At 51.2% G+C, this 21416-nt stretch overlaps 10 protein-coding genes across 10 annotated transcripts; 2 read left to right on the top strand and 8 right to left on the bottom strand.

The window, feature by feature from the left end:
* Positions 1 to 265: 265 nt before the first annotated feature.
* JKF63_05179 (uncharacterized protein) lies at positions 266 to 544 on the bottom strand (the record flags this gene model as incomplete). Its single annotated transcript, XM_067901148.1, has 1 exon — positions 266 to 544. One exon carries the CDS (start codon positions 542 to 544, stop codon positions 266 to 268), a length of 279 nt encoding a protein of 92 aa, XP_067757511.1.
* Positions 545 to 1138: 594 nt separating this feature from the next.
* Positions 1139 to 2530, bottom strand: JKF63_05178 (uncharacterized protein; the record flags this gene model as incomplete). The annotated part of the gene is made up of 1 exon (XM_067901147.1): positions 1139 to 2530. One exon carries the CDS (start codon positions 2528 to 2530, stop codon positions 1139 to 1141), a length of 1392 nt encoding a protein of 463 aa, XP_067757510.1.
* Positions 2531 to 3925: 1395 nt separating this feature from the next.
* Positions 3926 to 6618, bottom strand: JKF63_05177 (uncharacterized protein; the record flags this gene model as incomplete). The annotated part of the gene is made up of 2 exons (XM_067901146.1): positions 3926 to 4489; positions 6145 to 6618. The coding sequence occupies 2 exons, from the start codon at positions 6616 to 6618 to the stop codon at positions 3926 to 3928; spliced, it is 1038 nt and encodes a 345-aa protein (XP_067757509.1).
* A 944-nt stretch (positions 6619 to 7562) lies between these two features.
* On the bottom strand, positions 7563 to 8312 carry JKF63_05176 (uncharacterized protein; the record flags this gene model as incomplete). Its single annotated transcript, XM_067901145.1, has 1 exon — positions 7563 to 8312. One exon carries the CDS (start codon positions 8310 to 8312, stop codon positions 7563 to 7565), a length of 750 nt encoding a protein of 249 aa, XP_067757508.1.
* Positions 8313 to 9299: 987 nt separating this feature from the next.
* JKF63_05175 (uncharacterized protein) lies at positions 9300 to 10211 on the bottom strand (the record flags this gene model as incomplete). Its single annotated transcript, XM_067901144.1, has 1 exon — positions 9300 to 10211. One exon carries the CDS (start codon positions 10209 to 10211, stop codon positions 9300 to 9302), a length of 912 nt encoding a protein of 303 aa, XP_067757507.1.
* Positions 10212 to 11586: 1375 nt separating this feature from the next.
* Positions 11587 to 14500, bottom strand: JKF63_05174 (uncharacterized protein; the record flags this gene model as incomplete). The annotated part of the gene is made up of 2 exons (XM_067901143.1): positions 11587 to 12867; positions 14264 to 14500. 2 exons carry the CDS (start codon positions 14498 to 14500, stop codon positions 11587 to 11589), a joined length of 1518 nt encoding a protein of 505 aa, XP_067757506.1.
* Positions 14501 to 15613: 1113 nt separating this feature from the next.
* Positions 15614 to 16213, bottom strand: JKF63_05173 (uncharacterized protein; the record flags this gene model as incomplete). The annotated part of the gene is made up of 1 exon (XM_067901142.1): positions 15614 to 16213. The coding sequence occupies one exon, from the start codon at positions 16211 to 16213 to the stop codon at positions 15614 to 15616; it is 600 nt and encodes a 199-aa protein (XP_067757505.1).
* Positions 16214 to 17306: 1093 nt separating this feature from the next.
* Positions 17307 to 17825, bottom strand: JKF63_05172 (uncharacterized protein; the record flags this gene model as incomplete). Its single annotated transcript, XM_067901141.1, has 1 exon — positions 17307 to 17825. One exon carries the CDS (start codon positions 17823 to 17825, stop codon positions 17307 to 17309), a length of 519 nt encoding a protein of 172 aa, XP_067757504.1.
* Positions 17826 to 19368: 1543 nt separating this feature from the next.
* JKF63_05171 (uncharacterized protein) lies at positions 19369 to 19770 on the top strand (the record flags this gene model as incomplete). Its single annotated transcript, XM_067901140.1, has 1 exon — positions 19369 to 19770. The coding sequence occupies one exon, from the start codon at positions 19369 to 19371 to the stop codon at positions 19768 to 19770; it is 402 nt and encodes a 133-aa protein (XP_067757503.1).
* Positions 19771 to 20207: 437 nt separating this feature from the next.
* On the top strand, positions 20208 to 20681 carry JKF63_05170 (uncharacterized protein; the record flags this gene model as incomplete). The annotated part of the gene is made up of 1 exon (XM_067901139.1): positions 20208 to 20681. One exon carries the CDS (start codon positions 20208 to 20210, stop codon positions 20679 to 20681), a length of 474 nt encoding a protein of 157 aa, XP_067757502.1.
* Between the last annotated feature and the right edge of the window lie 735 nt (positions 20682 to 21416).

The raw sequence follows: 21416 nt of genomic DNA, 5'->3' as shown, positions 1-21416 counted from the left end.
GCGCGTGCAGGTGCTCAGCGCTTCACCTCATCCGCCTTTACCCATCGTCACGGCCTTCCCATCTGATGAGGTGCCTCTGGACAGTACAAACATTGCGCTCCTTCGGTGGAGAGGGAAGAAGGAGCCATGCACCGCCGGCTGCAGTTGCTGTTCGGGTCTCTTTTACGTGTTGCCTTGGTTTCGATTGAGTTGAAAATGGGAAAAAAAAATCAGAATAATTCCAGATGAAAATCAAAAGGAAGGCATCGACATCGGGACTAGGATGCTAAATCTTGGCCAGGTCACGCAGACGGCGAACCGTGGAACGGACGGTGCTGTTGTTGGGGGTGCTAAGGGTGTACGCACCACCAGCGACCGTCTTGCTGCAGCCATCGCAGCGCCAGATACCCACAGCCTTGCGGCGGAACGCGAATTTGCCACAGAAGGAGCAGAAGTGCTTGGCGTGCTGAGACACCTCAAGCTTCTTCGCGCGCTTACGGGGGTTGGCGCCGTAACGGGTGCCATAGCGACCCATCACGCCCATCTTCACGGTACGCTTTGCCATCTTGCTGCGTAAAAAACCTTTACGTCGTGCGCCAAGACAATTGGTGGAGTCACAGGATAAGCGAGTGGGTGGATAGAGGGTAATGACGTGTATGTGGGGAAGGGCAGCATACGAAAAACGTGAGAGGGAAAGGGAGAAGAGTTATGGGTAGAGGCAAGCTTGCATCAATGCTCCTGAGGCTCCATGGAGACAAAAGAAGCGGAGGGCTCAACAAGAAAGGGCCAAACAAGAAAAGGGCGTGGAGCACACACACACACACACACTTCCCCATCCCCCCCCTCAATGTTAACACGAGGCGAAAGAAACGAAAGGGCCAGTGGAGGTGCTCGGAGGGGGCGGAGCCATGAGAGGCAGACGTTCAACAACTGAAAAGGCGGATAAAAAGTGAATGGAAAGAGGACTATCGCGCTCACTCTTCGCTTCGTGCCATGCTGCACCTCGGACCCACAAGCGCCTGTGGGCTGCAGTGGCACTCGTCGGCTACCCTCGAGACTTTCAACTTTTGGGGAGCTCCCTCTCTTACTGTCTTTGGTGGTGGTGGTAGCTGATGTCAGTGGTACAGCGCACGCAAATAGAATGCAGAAGTGGCTGCTCTCAAAACAGCAAGCACAGGAATCGACTGGCCACCCACACCATGTTGGGGTAAACGACAAAGCTGACGAAGAGCTCGCTGACGCCGCCCACGCCACAAAGCGGCATGCGGAGATGGTACACGAAGTAATAGGTGAGCACCGACGATACCACTACGCCGACAGCCATGGCGAGGCGGTTGTGAAGGGCAGCATGAGTGAAAAAGACCTGAATCGAGGCGGCAGCCCCGGCCAGCAAGCCACACGCCGGCTGCAAAATGATCATGAGGCAAATCGCAATTGCGTTGAAACTGAGCCACATGCCACTGGTGGCATGAGCCATGAGGAGCCGGAAGAGCAGCGAAAGTGCGGCGGACACAGCCACCACTGCCCCCCAGCCACCGACCTGAAAGGCAGCAGCTGCCGCCACAGGTGTAAGGAGCAGCGCCACGAACATCGGGGTAATAGTGACTCCACGCAGCTGATATTCAGAGTACGCCGTGGAGAAGATAGAGACGACGAACAGTAAGATGCAGAACTGCGCGTGATCATACTCGACATATCTCGACGGGCTCACGGGAAGCCACACAAAGGTGGAGTGATGGAACTTTTCCTCCAGTCCGCTGAGCGACACAATGATCTGAAGCGCGGTTGTGGCCAATGCATCCGGCACCCTCGGACCAGGAATCGCCGGGCTCTCTACGTCAAGTGGATTGGAGGATATAGCGATGGTGCTGATGCTGTGGGCTGGGATCTTATGCCACGGCTGTGGGCGCATTGATATCTGCAGAGAAGCCTCGAGATATGCCCAGTAGTACCAAAACCCGGCTTTGACGTCACCCACTGAGCGATGCGGGTGCTGGCAAAGGTAGTGCACCGTAAACCTCTGCGAACGTGCACGATCAGCTACCATGTTGGCATAATCTTGATTGGGTTGGATGCCGTTTCTACTTATGGTATCGACGCAGATGCGACGGGTGTACAGAGTAGAAACATTCAGCACAAGTGCGGCACGGGTGTACGCCTGCGGCAGTGGCCACTCTTCGCTACTGTTTACAAAGTAAAACTGTACGTCACAAGCGATGTTCTGGTGGGGAATCACCTCAATCAGGGCATTGGCAAGCGAGACAGAGGCTGGATAATCTGTGTTCACATACAAAGCCACAATCTCAGACCCAGGAGAACGACGTCCACGCACTAGCCGCTGCGGCCAGCGCACTGTGGGTTCAAGGTCATGAGTCACGGAGACAGTGCTGACACGCGGGTTCAAGTGACCGATCGCGTTCTCATCGATAAAGGTTTTCCGTGTGAGCAGTAGTGGAAGAAGGCACAGCATCGCAATGCCTAGGAAAAGAAAGAGAGGCGCCAAACTCCCACCGTGGCGCCTAGCACCGGTGTACGCATATCTGCGCAGCATAGCTGAGAAGGCAAGCCCGAAGAAGTTAAAGCCCGTGAGCGAGGAGCTTGGCGAAAACACGGGCAAAAGGAGGTAGTAGACGGCCAGAAAAAAAAGGTGCTGGAGACACGTGTGCACTCCTGAGTCAAGGCAGCAGCAGGGCGAACAGAAACGCCGAGCTGCGGAGGGAGAGGAAAAAAAAACAGAGCGGTCAAGAACCCCGCGTTTGACACCGCCAGAAATCCTGCGTTTAAGGGGACGCGAAGGAAGGCGGGGAGGGGGGGGGGGAAGAGACCTGGAACAGATGAGTAAGTTCTACAACAGGCACAAGGGAAGAAAAAAAAAGTGAAGTGAGTCATGGTAAGAGAGAAATGATACATAGTGAAGCGCCTATGTGCATATCTGTGTATTGGCAGAGAAGCGGGAGGTGTTCGGACTGCAAGTCGCCAATGGCCCTTGCGGACAAACCTACGTGCGTATGTGTGCGTGCAGACGCATCTCGTCGCTCTTTGCCTTAGAAGGGGTGAGAGAACAACGAAAACAGGCGGAGACAACACGGAAACAAACGCACGCGCCCTCGAACTCCATGAAGAGCTGCGCTGAATCACAATCGCGTAAAACCGCTTGAAACAATGCACGCGAGCCAAGGCTCTAACGCAGTGGTTCACAAGCACACCTTGGCGATGAGTCAAATGCTCACGGGGGAAAAAAGAGATCCCGAGAACAAACACACCGCCGCCCTCGCTCGATGTGCTTCATGTGATTCCTCTATCGCGCACCCAGAAACGCACATGCAACACATACGCCCGCGCGCACACACACACACACACACCCGCGCACACACCCCCCCCCGCGGCTGCACCCAGAGAATGCAACGACTCAGCCCAGAGTTGACCACAAGAAAGGGTATGTTGTCTCCTTTCTCGAGTCCTGTAGGCTATCTCTTTATCATATTTCCTTCCCTGTTACACTCGCCTCCGAGAAGCGACGTCAACGCGATAGACACCGCCACCACTTGAACAGAAAATCGAATATTCAATGATAACAAAAGATCGGGTGGACATGCCGAGACACGCCAAGGAATCTCACACAGCCAACAACAAAACTTGATAGGGGCAGATGATAAACATAACCACACCAAACTCTTCTCCCCTTGCTTTTGCGGAGGTGGAATAGCAAGCACTCACGAATAGACAGACTGGAAGCTTCAAGAAGGGGGGACCTGCTTACGGGTGAGCCAGCGTTGGTCAATCTGAACCTGCCTGTGTTCTTGTGCAGACGCACCGGTGCCTGAGTGTACCCTCATCGAGACCCCTGGATTACACTATAAACAAGAGGAATCCCCCCTCCACAAAAAGCTTGCAGATACCTCAACTTCTCTGAACAGCCCCACACTCGTAGTGCTTGCTGAACCTACTAGCTGCAACCAGCAGTCACCTTGCCGGCCGTGTTGTTCATCAGGAGCGCAATAATCAAGCCATATAGGCCCAATGCCTCCGCAAAAATCAGCATTAGAATCATGGCAACAAAGATCTTCTCCTGCTTACCGTACGCACGCGCAGAAGCGTCACCCGCGATGCCGATCGATAGACCAGCTGCAAGAGACGACAGGCCGGCGGCAAGACCAGCGCCAAAGTGCAGGTAGCCCGCAAACGACGAGTACGACTGGTCCTCGGCCGTAATGTTGTCGTTGATAATCACAGCCACGATCAGTCCATAGATGCCAAGAATACCAGCCATGACCACCGGAACGATACCACGCATGATGCGATCAGCGTGCAGAATGCCCAGGTGCGCAACACCGACGCCAGACTTGGCCGTGCCGTATGCAGAGCCCAAATTGGCAAAGATCAGTGCGGATGCACAGCCCATCGAGCCGAAGAAAGCCGCTGACTGCGGATACTTTTCGCTGCACGACACGGCAGCAGCAGTGCCGACAAACAGCGTCGCCGCGGCCACGGCAACGGCTGTTTGGCACTTCATGACTGAGAAAATTGATCTTTTGTAAGAGGAGGAAGTAGTAGAGTATGTGTGTGTGTGTGTGTGTGTGCGTGAGCTGCTGTGGATGCTGATATGCGAAAACACCACCCTAAAGAGTGGAAAAAGTGGAGGGGGGGGGGGTAGTGCTAAACGATCACTGCAAGAAATTTTCGCACAGCCGTGTGGCGCAAAGACTTCATGAAAAAAAGAAGAGAAATTGAATTGCAAGAAGAGAAAAAAAACATGTGAGCAGAAAAAGAGGGGGCGTACACTCACGCAAGGAGAACGGGGCAGTACACCTGAGAAGCGCTGCACAGAGAGAAAATAGTCCGACCACTGAGTATGACGGGAGTAGAGGGGAAATGGGTATGATCCCATCTCCACTCCGCCGAAGAGACTTCTCTGTTCAATACTGGTGTCGTTTTCCAGATGATAAGCCTGCTTCCCATCTTATTTTTGCCCATAGCATGAGACGCCTCGGGAAGTGCAAGTGTGCCCGTGTCCATCTTGACAAATACACCACCTCCGTATATCACTCATTGCGCAGCGGGTACACCACGCCACACTATGGCACATTGTGCGTGTCACTGACTATGTGAAGGGTGGGTGGGTGGGTAGCGTGCCCTTCACCTTTTTCTCCTTTCAATCTTTTCATTTTCGTTCGTCTGTGTCAGCTGGTTAGAGGAAAACACAGCTGAAGAAAAACCAACAGCAAATCACACACACACACACACATAGACAGGGACAGATACAGAGATACACAAAGATGTTTTAGCACGATAACGATCACTCAATGAGGAGGGGAAAAAATACGTCACAAAGATGACAAACAAGGAAACAACGAGAGGGAGATAGTGGCAGCCCAACTTGGATACACACACACACACGTCTCCCATACCATCCCAGTGCATCCTCCTTTTTCACAATGCCCCTCCCTCGGCAGCCTCAATTCATCTAATCTCCACTACCCAGACGTTGCGTAAATCAATGGGAGTGTACAGGAGTGGAACATGGCCAAGAAAGCAATGAAAGAGAAAATGAAAAGAGCGCTCCAGTCACGTCAAGTCATCACCCACACTCAGTAAATCCTGTATTTTTCCTTCCCGCTAAACAATAAAAAAAAATGATGTAAATGAAGCGCGCACGCATGCCCGCGGTGGGGGGGAGGGGGGTGGAGGGACGCTCTGTCTGCCTAACACACACGGCATGGGTGTTTGGTGCACTTGTTGTTTCAACACGCATCATGTAGAATGGCAACACAAGAAGTGCGCCAGAGGGTGGCTGAGAGTAACTGCGAATGAGCAGAAAGTAAAACATGTTTCTCACAAGACTTGCGCTGGACAACAGAAAAGAGTACCGGTGACCGTGTCGAAGCAACAACATCACTCGCGCATTCACCACTCAAGAGTAACATAGGTTCACCGGCCATTTACAGCCCGTCACCAAGTACGCACAACAGCACAATACTATTTGAGAGAGAGCCACAGGCAGGCATCAGCGTGCATGAAAAACAATTAAGAGACTTAGCTGTGCAGAAATACTCGTAGTGCTTGCTGAACCTACTAGCTGCAACCAGCAGTCACCTTGCCGGCCGTGTTGTTCATCAGGAGCGCAATAATCAAGCCATATAGGCCCAATGCCTCCGCAAAAATCAGCATTAGAATCATGGCAACAAAGATCTTCTCCTGCTTACCGTACGCACGCGCAGAAGCGTCACCCGCGATGCCGATCGATAGACCAGCTGCAAGAGACGACAGGCCGGCGGCAAGACCAGCGCCAAAGTGCAGGTAGCCCGCAAACGACGAGTACGACTGGTCCTCGGCCGTAATGTTGTCGTTGATAATCACAGCCACGATCAGTCCATAGATGCCAAGAATACCAGCCATGACCACCGGAACGATACCACGCATGATGCGATCAGCGTGCAGAATGCCCAGGTGCGCAACACCGACGCCGGACTTGGCCGTGCCGTATGCAGAGCCCAAATTGGCAAAGATCAGTGCGGATGCACAGCCCATCGAACCGAAGAAAGCCGCTGACTGCGGATACTTTTCGCTGCACGACACGGCAGCAGCAGTGCCGACAAACAGCGTCGCCGCGGCCACGGCGACGGCTGTTTGGCACTTCATGACTGAGCAAATTGTTTTCTTTGCGAAATGACAACGCGACCAGCAGGTGAGGAGTTCAAGTAGAAGCCCTTACACGCAACAGATGACGGATAAATACTAGTCGCCAGGAGAGCTAAAAGAACGGAGAGATTCCCTTTCTGTATGGAAAAAATGGGCGAGGGGAAGAGAGGCGTAGCAGTAGAGTGGAAGACGAGTGGGAGTGAGTCCAGGTCATTTGTGAAGACAACAGTTAAAGAAGAAAGGGAGGGGGTAAAGAGGAGTTTGTTGTGTAATGTTTCGAAAAAAAAAAAATGATGTCGAAGATGAGAGTTGTAAATTGTGGTGGAAAATAAAAGGGAGGGGACGAAAGAGGGAGAGAAGTGAGATGCGATATGGGCAGTGCTACGATAGAGAGGGGCTCTCTTCCGACGGGAGCAGGATGTTTGCTCTTCTTGAGAGTTACCGTTGTTCGATTGCACCTAAGAGAAACCAAAGACGCTGTGAACAGGGGCGTACGCCTGTGTGTATACGTGTCGGCCACTCACAACGAGGTGAAGCACAGCAGAGGTAGGCGAATAGAGAGAAGCAAGGTGGCAGAGCAACGACTCGTGTCTGTCTGGTCCGCTTCACACGCGGAAGTCCAACCTCTCCAATCTCGTCCATCACCCCTACCCCATTCCGTCTCCGGTGGCTGACTTTTCGTTTTAGGTGCGCAGCACACATACACACACACAAAGCAATCTTTAATGGACTTGGGGGTTGTCCGAGTGCACACCGGCATCCTTCAGACCGGTGCTGCGACTTCGAACCCTCCCCCCCCCAAGTCACGCTCTGACGTTTGGCTTCACGACTTTCGTTGCTTGTCTGATTGTTTGTTTCCGATTAAATGAAGAAAAAAGGGGCAAAAAAAAAAGAGCCGGCGGCTGTGCCTGTCGGTCTGTGTACTCGATTCACTGGAAGTCAACCTACTTTTTCTGGAACGCAGCAACCTCGGCGCGCTGGGCGTGCAGCTTATGGGTGTGCTTCTTGGAGTGGTCGCGCTGGCGCAGCGCACGGCGGTGCGAGGCGATCAGGCGCAGGTACTCACGGCGTTCAGCAGCAGACGCGCGCACCTTGGCGATGGCATCCTTGGCCTTCTTAGCACGGCGGGCCTTGATCCTCGGCGTGATGAGGCGCTGGATCTTCGGGGCCTTCAGGCGATCCTTCTTGCCGCTCTTGGTAACGCGGCGACGAACCACGTACTTGCGCACATCCTCAGTGCGGGACAGATTGAAGAGCTTGCGGATCTTGCTCGCGCGCTTCGGGCCCAGACGGCGGGGAGCCGTGGTGTCCGTCACACCCTCGATCGGCTGGCTACCAACCTTAGAGATAGTCACGTTCAACAGCGCAATGTCGCTCGCAAGCACGCAGCCGCGAACGTTCTTGCGGCGGCGCTCACCCTGGTAGCCGCGGAAGGTGTTGAAGCCGATCGCACCGCGCTTCACCAGGAGCGACACACGGCTGGAGGCGAGCACGCCAGGCACCATCGGGAAGCCATCCTTGTCGGAGCCACCGCGCAGGCGGAAGATGTAGCCCTTGAACTCGTCGCCAAAGATGGAGCCATCCACCTCGTTGCCGAGGCGGTAGTCCTGCAGCTGCACGCGGCGGAGCACCTCGTCCGAGACCTCGAACTGCTTCACCGTCCCGTTACGGGGGTACGCGATGTTGAGCTTCATTGGAACCTGCGGATGTTAATTTGAAGGGCAGAGTTGAAGCCAAAACCAGTGGAGGTTTAGAAATACAAAAAAGCACAACGTTGGGGGAAGATTGCTAGTAGTATAAGGTGCAAAAGTAAGTCAGCTGTACGTAAAGGCAAGCACGCACACGCACGTCAGCCAAAAAAAAAAGGGGGGGCGTCTGCATAGACTAGAAGCGCAACAGGGCGCCTTGACGCGACGGCCTTCCCATCTTGACCAATTCCCTGTCTACGCTGCTCTCCCTTACTCAGTCCCACCCGAAACAAAGCAGGACAGGGAAAGGGGCATAAAACGCGACCCCTCGCCCGAGACCCTTCCAACCGACACTATTACCATCATCCTGGAAAAGACGGCCAAAGGTCAGCGAGAAACAGGGAGAGCGGCCCAGAGAATCGAGGCAAAAGTTTCTGCCTACGACAGCAACCGAGGACGTTTAGCGTAGGTCAGAGCGACTCCGGCAAAGTTGCACAAACATATCCCCCTCATAAGGCACTGCACAACAAAGGTAATGGTGGGCAAAGCCACAAATAGCGAGGGCTCCAGAGGTGTAACGAGAAAGGAAATCAACGGCACGCGCCATTTTTTTTCTCCTTTGGACGCAAGCCCATGCTCTTCTTTTTTTTTCATGAGAGGGGAGGGGAGTTAGCTCCTACCAATACGTAATGAGGCATCACGCCGATATTTCCTAACAAATCAAAACAGAAAAAAAAATGGGGTACTAAATGGCGTTTCTCTCGGATGAATGCGAACGAAATGGGGGCCCGGGGAACGTGCCCGATTTCCTTCACAGAGGCAGGGAAGACCACCCTCGTGTTACAAGGAAACTGCACACAACCTCCAGGCGGAGAGGTGGTGGTCCCGCTATAAACAGGCGATACGCGCTGGGCAACAAGGACGCACAGTGTCTCTAAGGAGGAGGGGGAGGAGGGGCACCACCGCAGACGACACGGCTGCGTCGCACGCCTCTTACTTCATACGCGCACCCTCCCAGAAGTTTGTCCGCTGGACTCCCTTAGCTGCGTTGCCCTCAAGCGACGTCATGGCTGAGATAATCTCAATCAGCGAAGAGGTAATGCTGCTCTGGCGAGTCTTATTGTACAAGGAGCTGGTCTTCTGCTGAAGCGTGCTGATGTTCGACAGCTGGCCCTCCACAGCAACCAGACGTGCGGCCTGCTCAGAAAGCTCGTTCTCGCACACAGCGTTTAGGATAGCCAAACTCGCGTGAAAGTCGTAAAAGTCGCGAATCATCTGCTCATCTTCGTCGAGCAGAGTGTTGGCGAACAGATAACGGCTCTTCTGGTTCTCTGTGCTGGAGGCATCAGCCAGATCCTCCTTCCACTTCTCGTACGCAGGGATGTTGTAGTAGCACTGTTTCTGCGAGCCAGCACTCACACAGCGGTGGAAAATGATGTGGACGCGGTCAGCCTCGGGACACAGTTGTTGTGCGTTCTCCCAGACGTACGTGGCGTACGCAAAATGCATCGGCTCGTGCATATCGTTGATGATGCCCATACGAAAGGAAGACGGATACAGCTTCGAGAGGGATTCGATACCCCTCTTTCCGAGAGGCATGAGGTAGGCGCGGCTAGAGGCAACGCTGTCAATCACCTTTACGACGTTGCTATTGAGGGCACCGCACGATCCACGGTTCGTCATGACAGGGATGTAGACCGTCTTGGCCTGCGGCGAATCCCCAAGGAGCTGGCCCGGCTTGCTAAAAGCCTTCTCGGTGTAGCGAAGCGTGTAGTCACGCGTCTTGATCCGCACCTGCGCTTGACGAAATTTGGCCATCGTAACCATCTTAATTGTCTTGACGATGGAGTAGAAGCGGTTGTAGCCCTCCAGCTTCTCCTTGTAGAGACGAAGCCTGCCAGACATTTTGAGGTGAAAATGTGTGCGGTTCCTTGATTATCCGTGAGAATAGGTGTTCACTGCTCAGTTAGATGGATGGATGGGGGGGGGTTACAGTAGAGTAGAAAAATGATGAAGCGGAGGGGGGGAAAAGTGGTATGTCGAAAATGTGTTGCACCAGCACGTGTAGGGGAGGGGAGGACACAGAAGCAAGGAAAGACAGAAAAAGGGGGAAAGAAGAAAGCGCCAAGATAAAAGCGGATCAGCACGTCGATAACATTATAGCATCCACCGAACAGGTGGGGATTGGGGGGGGTAACTGGAGAGATGCCAGCTAACTACTGCGTGTACCCACTCCACCCCCCCCCTCATCTCCCTTAGTTGTCGGCGTGTGAACCGCACGACGCTGCCGAGCCTACCGAAACCTTCCTCTTCGAGGCGACCAGTGGCAAACAGGTCCCTGGGGCTGTGACGCACTTGCTGAGGCTGATGCCGAGAGGCCTATTGCTTGAATGCAATCGAAATGTCGTGTGGAATTTCATGGGGGTATGATAGCGCTTCCCCTGGTATTACGTGACAGACCAGTGCCGCTGCTCAGACCGCGTTAATCAGAAGTCCTTGCGATAGTTGAGAGTGCCCCCTTCTCTGTATTTCCTCTTCATTCGTCTTCGCCTCCAGTAAACTACACCTCCGATCAAAATACGCTTTTGCGTGAAAAAAAAAACATTCGACGACGATGCCAAGAGAGAGGAAAAAAGATGGGCGATGAGACTGCGCCGTTGTACGACACACATACGCAAGCACAGACGACTATACCCCACCACGCTTACGCACTCCACTCTTTAACACACACAGCTCCTTGTGCGGTTTTTCCCTCTGTGTTATGTTGAAGGAACAAGGCAGTGCTCTCACTGTATCGACTGGATGAGAATGAAAACTACACACACTACTGCTTAGACGGGTAAATTTGGTGAGGAGCACGAGAGACGACGCAATCAACCTCACAACGTAGACACACACACACAGACTCGCGCGAAAGAAAGCATAGGTGCATTGCAGGAGCATCTCAATATTTCTCGGTGGTTTAACCTGTTTAACAATAGGAAAGGAGAAGAAAATTGAAAATGATCACCGGCTCGGAAAGGGGGAAAAAGAAGAAATTTGGCTCTCAAACGGGAGAGTTGTTTAGTGTTAGCCTCAATTAATCTCAGTGTCACAAAAGCACAAATGCGGAAGATAAAACAAACGAGTGCAGTCGCGCGTGCGCACCCACACACACACACACACACTCTTCCCATTCCCTTTCCTCTATAGCCACTCAAATGACCACGCACCGTCGCAGAGTGCAAAACGGAATGACGAGGAATAGGGGAAGGGGACGGGTCGGGGGAGAACACGCACGCTAATCCTCATCCGAGTCCGGCACGCGGTGACGCTTTACACCGCTCACCTTTGACGGAGCCTGACCGTACTGAACACCTTCAGCGTTCGTTTTCACACCGCCGTAATCCACATAGAACCAGTCGGACGGGGTGTTGGACTGGGGGCGACCGTACTTGTCCAACAAACCCTCCTTCATCATCGAACGCTTCTTCACGGCGATCGGGCCAAGACCCCAGCGGCGCGGGTACGTATCGCGATCCATGATCACACGCTTGCTTCGCGCAACGATGCCGTGGTCGACGGATGCCATCTGAGACGTGGTCATCTCTGCATAAGCTAGAGCAATGGCCTCACCCTTTGTGGTCATCAGCACGACGACATCGTCGCGCTCAATGCTGTTGTCGAAGCGCGCAAGACCTGGAATCATCAGCTTCGCGCCATAGCACACGGCGTTGACGGCAGAGTCCTTCACAACGATGCGTTTGTGGTTTGACAGCAAGTACTCGCACGGCAGAATAACGCGGCGCAAGTACGTTTCGTCCTTCTCGTTTTCGTAGAGCCACTGAGCATCCATGACATCGTGCATGGTGGAAAGGTGATCGTTTTCGGTGATCACGCCGGTGCGGATGCGACGCAGCTCTTCCATATGACCACCAGCTCCGAGGATAAGGCCCAGATGTACGCAAAGGGTTCGAATGTACGTACCAGCTTCGCAGTGCGTCTCGAACACAGCCAGGTGACGGTGTTTGTCATACTCGATAAGCTGGTTAGAGTAGATGGTTCGGATGCGAAGCTGGCGCTTTACCGCCGCAATCAGCGGAGGACGCTGGAAGCACGGGCCTGTAAGCCGCTGGAGAGCAGCACTCACCTTCTTCTGGCTCACCGTGTCATGAAGTCGCAGCACACCAATGTACGTTTTACCAGCGTTCTGCTGAGACTTCACCAAGCGCGTTGCACGGTCGGTGCAGATGATCAAGGCACCCGTCACTTTGGGATCGAGTGTGCCAGCGTGGCCAGTTTTGTCGCACTTCAATATACGCTTAATCCAGGAGACGACCTCATGAGAGCTAGGATTGGATGGCTTATCCATGTTGATCATGCCATACTTGATGTACTCGGCTAAGGGGCGACGCAATGGAGACCAGCCGCACTCCAGCAGTGCGAAGTGAGTAGAGCGAACGTTCATCTTGTCATAGTTCTTGAGAAGCAGAGGCCATTCTTCAGCGGGAAGTACGCTGCTCGCATCCTTATCCCCAGTGGGGATGCAGAAGTCCTCGCTGCGCTGGATCTCTCCGATCTTCTTCTTGCCCATTGTAAACCCAAAGAAAGACTAGTGGCACAACGGTCACACGAAAAAAAAGCTCCACGAGCTTTAAAAAATATATAGATCAAGAAAAGAGAGTGTAGGTAAGGTAGTCGTGGGGAAAAATGCGAAACGCAACGTATATGATGGAATGGGGGAAAAGAAAGAGCGAAAGATCAAGTTTTTTTTCTCTGGAGAGCTGTATACTGTCCATAGAAGCATTTTTTTTGTTTCTCTGTGTTGGATATACGACTGCCGCCATACAAGATGTGCCGCTCGGCACCACACGTGTTTTCGGGTCCTGTTAAAGGTCCATAATGTGATGATACGGGGCAAAAGACACAAATTGCAGGAGCGCCAACTGAGTCGACTGACAACAGACGTTGACTCCAACCCTCCACACATGCTGAAATGATTAGTTGACAGCAGATCTCATCATACCGGTGGGTACAGACGTCTTGTGTAGTGGCTCAGACTCTCCACAAGAAGTGGAAGTCAGGTGCAGGTGAGATGCCTTCAAGTCACCACAGGTTCCCTTCCCCATAATATGTACAGCAGAAAAGTGTGCCTCATGTCAAGTTGGTGCGACACAGCACAATCCATAATTTGACAGCCGACGTCCCCCATGATGCATGATCCTGACCTCTCTACGCCGTCGGAGTATTTAACACCGTTACTGCCAAAAGCCCTCCTGCATTGGCAGGCGAATAGGGATAGGCCTGTTTGCCTCGATAATATATAGAGGCCCCCTGACACCCCAACACCTCAGTGTAGGTCATCATCATGGGACGTGGTATCGTAGCGGGAGAAAATATCGAGAGTGGTGCAACCCACGTGTGTCCCACACAATCTCGCAGAAAATGGCTAAGAGAACTGAAGAGTTTGTGAGATGAGATGTAACACCAAAGCATTCAGATCCACCAAGACTAATGTTCTCACCTTCTCAACTAATTCAAAAAGGCGACAATGTTTACGCTCTGCTTTCTTGATCATACCTCGTCATGTGTGTTCTCTCATGTTAGCGTGTAGTGAGTTATTACAATGGTTCGCCTTTCACCAGGGTATAACAATCGTCGCTTTCGATGTAGCGAATGTAGCAGACAAATCGCGTGTCTGCTTCCTCGAGAGTGGGCCAGTGCCACAGCGAATAACACGGGTACTCAGCATGGTCTTCAATGTGGTGGCAAGCATACGCGTCATAGCAATAAGGGTATGTGCGATGGTAAATGGGACCGTATCCAATCGTGAGCTCCTCGCCCTCTGCAATGTCCCGAACGCAGATTACACTCAGTCGCCCGGTTTTGCGGTGTGATTCTTGGATCCATGCGCAGTTGCTTTCTTCGTTGACGTTTGGCTCATTGATAAAAGGTGTGAACGTAGTTTCCAGCTCCACAAATACGTCGTTGAAGTAGTTAGCGCAGTTGTACTCCATCAAAGCATATTTTGGTAGCGGCCGACCACGTTTGGCTTGCTCGCCACTCAGGAAGTCCAAGTATCCTGGGTAAACACCGATAATGGAAAAGGCAGGTATTTTCTGAGCGGCTACCACACCTATACCGCCACCTTTTGAGGCGATGTGCTCTTTGCGCAAGAACTTCAGCGACTGTGGAGACTGGAAAAAGCTCTGCATGAGTGATCTCAGCTCGTCGAGCAGAACCGCATTATTGCAGTCGGTCTCAGCTCGATGCAAGAGATCTTGAACTCTCTCAAGGGTGGCCGGTGGATACTCGTCGGCGATTGTGAGCGCCCTCTTGACAGCACGACGAGCATTATCAAACTCGCTCGCAGACAGTGGGGGCAATGTTTTCTTGTACTCCACCCCTTGGCATTCAAAGCAGGCGCGCATGTGTTCTGAGAAGGGAAGATTGGCGGGCTTCCACAAGATCTGCTCATGCGTTGCGGGCTCTGAGCATTTTTCATGAACTGTGCTACCGCAATAGCAACAGATTTTCATATCATCGTTGCCCTCTGGCGAATCACAAATGGAGCATACTTTAAAGGCGGATTGCAACTGAAGGTCAATAAACCTGGACCATACATCACTGTCGGTAATTTTTTCAGTTTCATTATCAATTTTCAGTGTTTCCTCCCAATGGGCAATACTGTACGTGTTGTTCCACCAATAGCGCTTTGTCGATTCCTCATCGAGATTAAGAGACCAATCCTCACAAGCAGTAGAAACCACGACAGGCATATTGAGACAAATGCTCAATTACAACATCTTTAATGTAGGAGGTAATTTAAAAAAAAAGGTGCAAAGAATCATGTTTTTGTTCGTAAATTAGAAGTAGAAATGTTGAGTATTCATACGAGGTGTTTCAGAACGATAGAAACATATATGTATATAAACAGGAAAAATAAAGAACAGATCAATATCGAGTCCTTAGCATCCTCGCCAATATATATATATATATATGAGGCTTTAAACACCAGGGTGGTATTGGAAGACTAGCTCTTGCAGATTTGCATGTTTTCCTTCCGTCGCTTAGTGACGCCTGTGGCACCAAACAGCAGAACTGAGAAGCGCTCCTCAAGTGCTAACAGGAAACTCTGTGGTATGAAAGCAACCTTTCGACTGTCCCCATTTTGGTTCTTTTTCGATAAAGAGAAAACAAACGCTAGATCTCTTCCGTTGAAAAAAAAAATTAGCTCACGTTTCGGTTTATCAGAGAGAGAGAGATCTTGGTGCGGGAACACCGCTGTCATTACAATCCGTTCCCTTGGACTCCAGTGATCTCGAGGCTCAAAGCGACGCGAAAAGTGAGAGCGGCTCTTTCTTCGCCGCGGCGGTACGAAATTTCTCTCTCAATTCTTCGCCTCGAAAAAAATCAACGCTGCGGCCTAGGTTGTGAGGCTCAAAGGGATCTCGGAGAAAGATCACCTCGTGGCCGAGAACGTCCCAGCGCTCCTTCTCATCAAGCCCATCTACCGATGCGCACCACTCGTCTTTGCTGGTGAAGCGTCCTTGTGAGCGGATATCGACTACAGAAGCGTCAAAGTCGAATTCCCCGGGCGTACCATAAAAGGCGAAGAAATCAAATACGTCCCTTTGTACAAGGGAAAGATTTGCTTCCTGCAAAGGCAATACAGACGCCAACTCATCGACCTGGCTAATGTCGCCTTCGGATTCCGCGGCAATGGAAACAATGGAATTCACCCTTTGACTGACTACACCCTCTTCGAAAGCCAGACTTGTGCGGCCTGTCTCCTTCATAAAGTGGATGTACATGATGGAGAGCGCGTATGGCGAGATCCAGCCCCGTCGCGCATTCAGTATTTGGTGCTCCTGTCCCCATTGTTTGGCACTTAACAACCCCAGCCGAAGTCTCGGATCACTCGCCATGTACTGCCTGATGAGCAGAGAGTTTTTGAGGCCATCTAGCGAGAGGGAAAGATCAAATTTGGTGCATTCCTGAGCACTTTTGCGCACATACTGGACGATGGGGACTCTTGCACGGAAAACTCGTTGTGGGCACAGCTCGACATCGATGTTAACTCTGTTAATGTGCGCAAAAATATCCGACAAAAGCTTTTCCTGATGCCCACGTTCGATAATGCATGCAGCGCTCCTTGATGTGTTTTCTGAAATGACCGGGAATGAAACCGCGTAATCGGCGTCGCCTTCCGTAAACGACGTGCCAGACACAATAGAGCCGTACGGCAATACAACAGGAGAGGTATATTTTTCACCTTTTTCCAGATCCCTAGCCAGAGAAAATTCTTTGAGCAGCCCTTGTAATCATTTTCCTTGTTCTAGTATTTGTAGGTACCGCTTTTGGGATAATATTCTGCCAGAGAGTTTGGCGATCTTGCTCTTCATTCTAGTGCCTCAGGTACTACCAGAGCTGCAACCTGCACATTTTCGTGTCTAGAAAAAAAACGTCGCGAAGTGTGAAAAAAAAAGAATATACAAATAGAGGAGAAAATAAAAGCATTCGAAGATCATGAGAGAGAGACGGGGGAAAACAGCGTGCTCCGATATTTTGAGGAAAAAGGAGGAAATATCTGCATGTCATACAGCCGGGGAAAAAGCAAAAGACACCGGCTGCAGGCCATAAGACTCCCGTCAAAGCCCCAGTTACGGCTCTTGGGAAGACCTTTGAGGAGGGTGAATCGGCTTGCTACCCTTCCTCAACGTCAAACCGAAACCACAACAGAAGGCCTGCTCTTGATCATCTGTTTTTTTTTCTTTCGCTTGTTTGGGGGTTTGAATCTTTCGAGTTGACGTCCTGCTAAATCGAAAAGGGTCTTTTCGGAACATTGTAACGTGTCAGTTCGTGAAGAACACCCTTGGAGAGGGGAAACACCTGGCTGTATATTTCTGCGGCAATCTTCGCTACGCCTATGTGCAGTCAAGCGGAACATTTTTTTTTCGTCGACATGTCCATCTGCAAGTGCTGGCTTGCCAAAGCAGGATATCAGAAGCTGCTTCATAGTCATAAGAGCGAATCGAGAAATGATTCAGTATTGTCATCGTCGTGCACTGCGGCGAGAAGCTCTTTCTCAGCGTTTTCAGCAAGCCGCTGAGAAGATTTCTTCTCCTCCGAGGGTTTTATTTCGGGCTTTCGACGGACCGAGCGGGGTACAAAAAGACGCTTGTGCTCGTCATTTGTGACAGTGTCTTTCGAGAATAGAAGATCGTCATCCGAGTCTGAATCCACAGTTGACTGTGTAGGAGCTACGGTGGGCATCACCTCGGATTTCTCGTTTTCCGTTGCCTCGAGGTCTCGGATCATGCGCTGCACAAGACGCTTACGCTCATTTTGCTGAGGCGCCAAAAAGCGGGCTCTATTCAAGGAGTCTAGTTCGGTCTGCAGTTTTCCAAGGTCTTCTTTCGACAGCTTATTGGTCCATTTCAGGTGTTTTTCTTCTTTCCTCCGCTGCTGGTACTGCTCACGGGATTCTTTCAAGCCGAATTTTCGACTCTGGTCTGCAGAACCTTTTGAGGTGGCCATGGTAACCAGCTGCGTTGGAAAGAATTGTTTTGTCCCTGAGACGTACTACTGAAAAGACGGTAGAGTTGCTGAGTTGTTACCGCGCATATGCGGGGGTGAAAGAGAATGAGGGCATCAAGGTGTGAGGTCGAGGAAGAATTGCGAGGGTGAGAAGAAGCTTGGCACTGCGGATCCCAGTATCCGTACTTGTACAGCTGAATTCCGTCACTCAATGGTGAAAAGAACAATATATACAGAGTTTCTCGTTGAGCGCCTCTAAAACTATCAGTACTGCAACGTGTAATAGGCTCATTGACCGTGTGCTTTTTTGAGCCCCCCCCCCCGCTCCGGGGTGCTCTGGTGCAACATGATAAACAGCTTCACTCTCAGAAGCCCCTAGCAAAGTTTCTATGTTCTGTCGTTCTGGAGGCAGTTCAGTGCCATGCTCACTCGTCCCCCTCCCCCGCATTTCGGGGGATTAGCTCAATGTGTTTTTGATTTCTCCGGAGCACCCCGCAGGAAAGACTGAACTAATCAGAGCCGTCCTGGCACGTACTCTTCCATCCTCGCGACCCTTCTCTGCAGAGAGCTTGCATTACGTTTCTGCTCAGGGCTTCGCTAGCAAATGCCTATGCTCTCGCTGAAAGCGCAGCGCTATTTGGATTTCACCATTCTCCAATTCTCCCCATCCCCGCATCTTTTTCGTGGATTCAGCTTCAACTCAGCTGCACAATGGAAGCATCGAAGCAACTTTGTCTATTTTGTCGAAAGCAAGAAAAACTTACCAACATCGGCGACGTTGAAATATGCCAACGATGCAGCTCACGCTTCGGGCAACTGTGCCTCACATACAAGCGGAGAGTACTTTGTTACCTCGCCCCTCTGGGCTGGGATGCTCGAATTGTTAGCCGTTGCCCGAACAGCAGTGTTTACCCAGATGGCGATACTCCGGTCTTTTACATTCAATGCAGCAAGGGTCACATTACTGTTACAACGGCAATCGATAGAGTCGCCTTCTTCGCTGCCGCTAGTCGCCTCCAATCGGATACCAAGGCTCGCAGGACGTACGCTCACCGAGCAAAGAAGACTGGAAGAAAAATCAAATTGACAGGTAATCGGTGACTTTTTTTTGTCCCTAGTGTAGTTTCACGAAACCCCACGTACAGTAGGGGACTTCGAGCTTTTTCTTTTCCGCTCCAATGCTGTCCACCCTGCGCAGATGAGCAGCCCACGGCATGCTTCTTGGTAGGGCTATTCAAAGCTAGCTCAAAGAAAAAAAAATCCAGTAGCTTTTTGGTTTAAAACGGGGGCGCCAGCGCTTCTCTTCTAGCTCGAGGCAGAATCGTATGATTTCAATATCTCTATATTTCTGTAGATGCGGAGATACAGCTGGGATTCGCGCTATTGACAAGGTTTGTGTACTTCGCGCTCGTCTATCTCTGAGGGTTCTCCACCCACCTCTTCGTCTTTGACTCTGTGTCCTTACTTTCTCTCTTTTCTCAACTTCCTTTTTTTCCCGAGCAACATCCCTTCTGGAACAACAGCGGTTGTAAAGCACACAAAGATGGTCAAGCCGATCGTTACAAAGGCAATTGTGAAGAAGCGCACAAAGCGCTTCACTCGCCATCGCTATGAGCTCTTCCCGCAGCTCAGCTCTAGCTGGCGCAAACCGCGCGGTGAGGACTCCCCGGTTCGCCGACGCTACAAGGGCCAGAAAGCGATGCCGAACAAGGGTTACGGTAGCGATCGCGCAACCAAGTATGTGACTCCGTCAGGCTTCCGAAACTTCCCCATCAACAACGTGGAGGACCTTTACATGCTTGTGATGCAGAACCGCAAGTACGCAGGTGTCATCTCGCACACTGTCGGCGCCCGCAAGCGCAAGGCCATTGTTCGCAAGGCTATGGAGCTCGATGTGCGTTTGGCGAACGGAAACGCGAAGCTGCGCAAGGTAGCTAACATGTAGGCGACTATGAAGTGTGATGGCACTGCTTTTTTTTCCTTTCTTTTTTCGCAAAGCTCCCCTTAAAATAAAAAAATATATTTAAAAACTTTCATGCCTGTGCTTGTTTCCTCCTCATTTGACATGTATCGTCATGGGGGTAGGACCTTGAGCACTCAGCCGCAAGGGGGTGTGCCGCACATTCCAGTCAACAAAGTGTATTCCACCTTCCGCTTCCCTCGCTCATTGCAGTTTGAGCAGAAATAATCACGCCTGCACCTCTCATGCATATGTGCTTTCCGTTTCTACATGTGATGATGCTTCAACTATGTGCCGCTGTTTTTTTTTTCGCTATACCATAATTTCTTCACACCTCCGTGCTTCTTGTGTCACATTGCAGTGCATTACTCGCTGGTTTTATCTTGGTCAAGTAAAACTGCTATCAATCAGAACAGCTGAAAATGCCTCACGAGGACCATAGGAAGTACAAGATCCAGCGTGAGGAAATGCCGGCGATGCCTCACTTCACGGATTTTAGCGATCCGCGTTTCTGTGGAACAACCAACAAGCAGAAAAACGGTATTCTGGCGTACTACCAGTGGCTTCATTGCATCGGCAATTGGGGTGAGGAGCACTCCATGTGCAAGAAAATGCGCTGGTATGTGGAGCGCATGATGCACGAAACCTGGCTGGAAAAGTGGGAGGAGAAGCGCGCTCTCGGACACTTCGATCACACTGTTCTTTACGGTGTGAAGCCGTGGAAAGAGTTCGAGCCGCTTTACCAGCCGGTGAAGACAAATCGCAAAGGCGCGTACGAATACTGGCTCGACCGCGACTTTGAGCCTCTCTACGATCCCAGCGCGGTGGACTGGCGCGAGAAAGCACCGATCCTTCACGAGATGTTTGTGCTAGGGAAGAAGCCCGTCTCGGCGTAGGTCATGGATGCCATTTTTTTTATATTTGCTGCATAGGCTGTTTCCACTTTCCTCTATGAGTGCCCAAGTTTGAGATGATTTGTAGTTTTCTCCCCCGTCTGTGTTCACTGATCAGTTATCAAAAGCAAGGAAGGATTTTTTTTGTAGGTATCGAGAAAGCAGGAACTGCCTTATTCTCCATTAAGTAGTCGATGTGATTTGTTATGTTTCTCTCTTTTTTTTTCGCGGTTTTATAGACAAATGGGGGAAAAAGGTCATTCTTCGAAGTCTTGCACATGAAAGGATAAAAGGCTGCACTCCATTCGATTACGCAGAGGTAACTGTCTTGAGTCAGTGGCGCGTTCAAGTATATGCAAGGGTCATTTCCGTGTTCTTGGTCACGATGAAAGGGAAGCTAGATTTGAATTGTGGTGTGCAGCGTAAGGGTATAAAGCGCAGGCGACCCGTATGTATGTCCTCCACACTATCATTCACTCTCGCACCCACCTCTGCCTTCCATCACACCTGTTCGTTCACCCTCTAATTTGCCGTGAAACAAAAAAAATCATGAACTGGCTGAAATACAACACGGTAAACACCGTTTCCCCTGGTTTCAACAAACCCTATTCTTCTTCGACTACACCGCAGCCATTCTTTCATCTTCCGTACAGCCGCTTTTCTTGCACATTACACAGATTCTCAAGTAAAGTGTCTTGCTTTGAAAAAAAAAATCTCCCTTTCTCTACATCAACACAG

This window comes from Porcisia hertigi, chromosome 21 (assembly GCF_017918235.1).
Source record: "Porcisia hertigi strain C119 chromosome 21, whole genome shotgun sequence".
Taxonomy (NCBI): Eukaryota; Euglenozoa; class Kinetoplastea; order Trypanosomatida; family Trypanosomatidae; genus Porcisia; species Porcisia hertigi.
The sequence above is the reverse complement of the archived record's forward strand: the minus strand, read 5'-3'. Positions and strand labels throughout refer to the sequence as shown.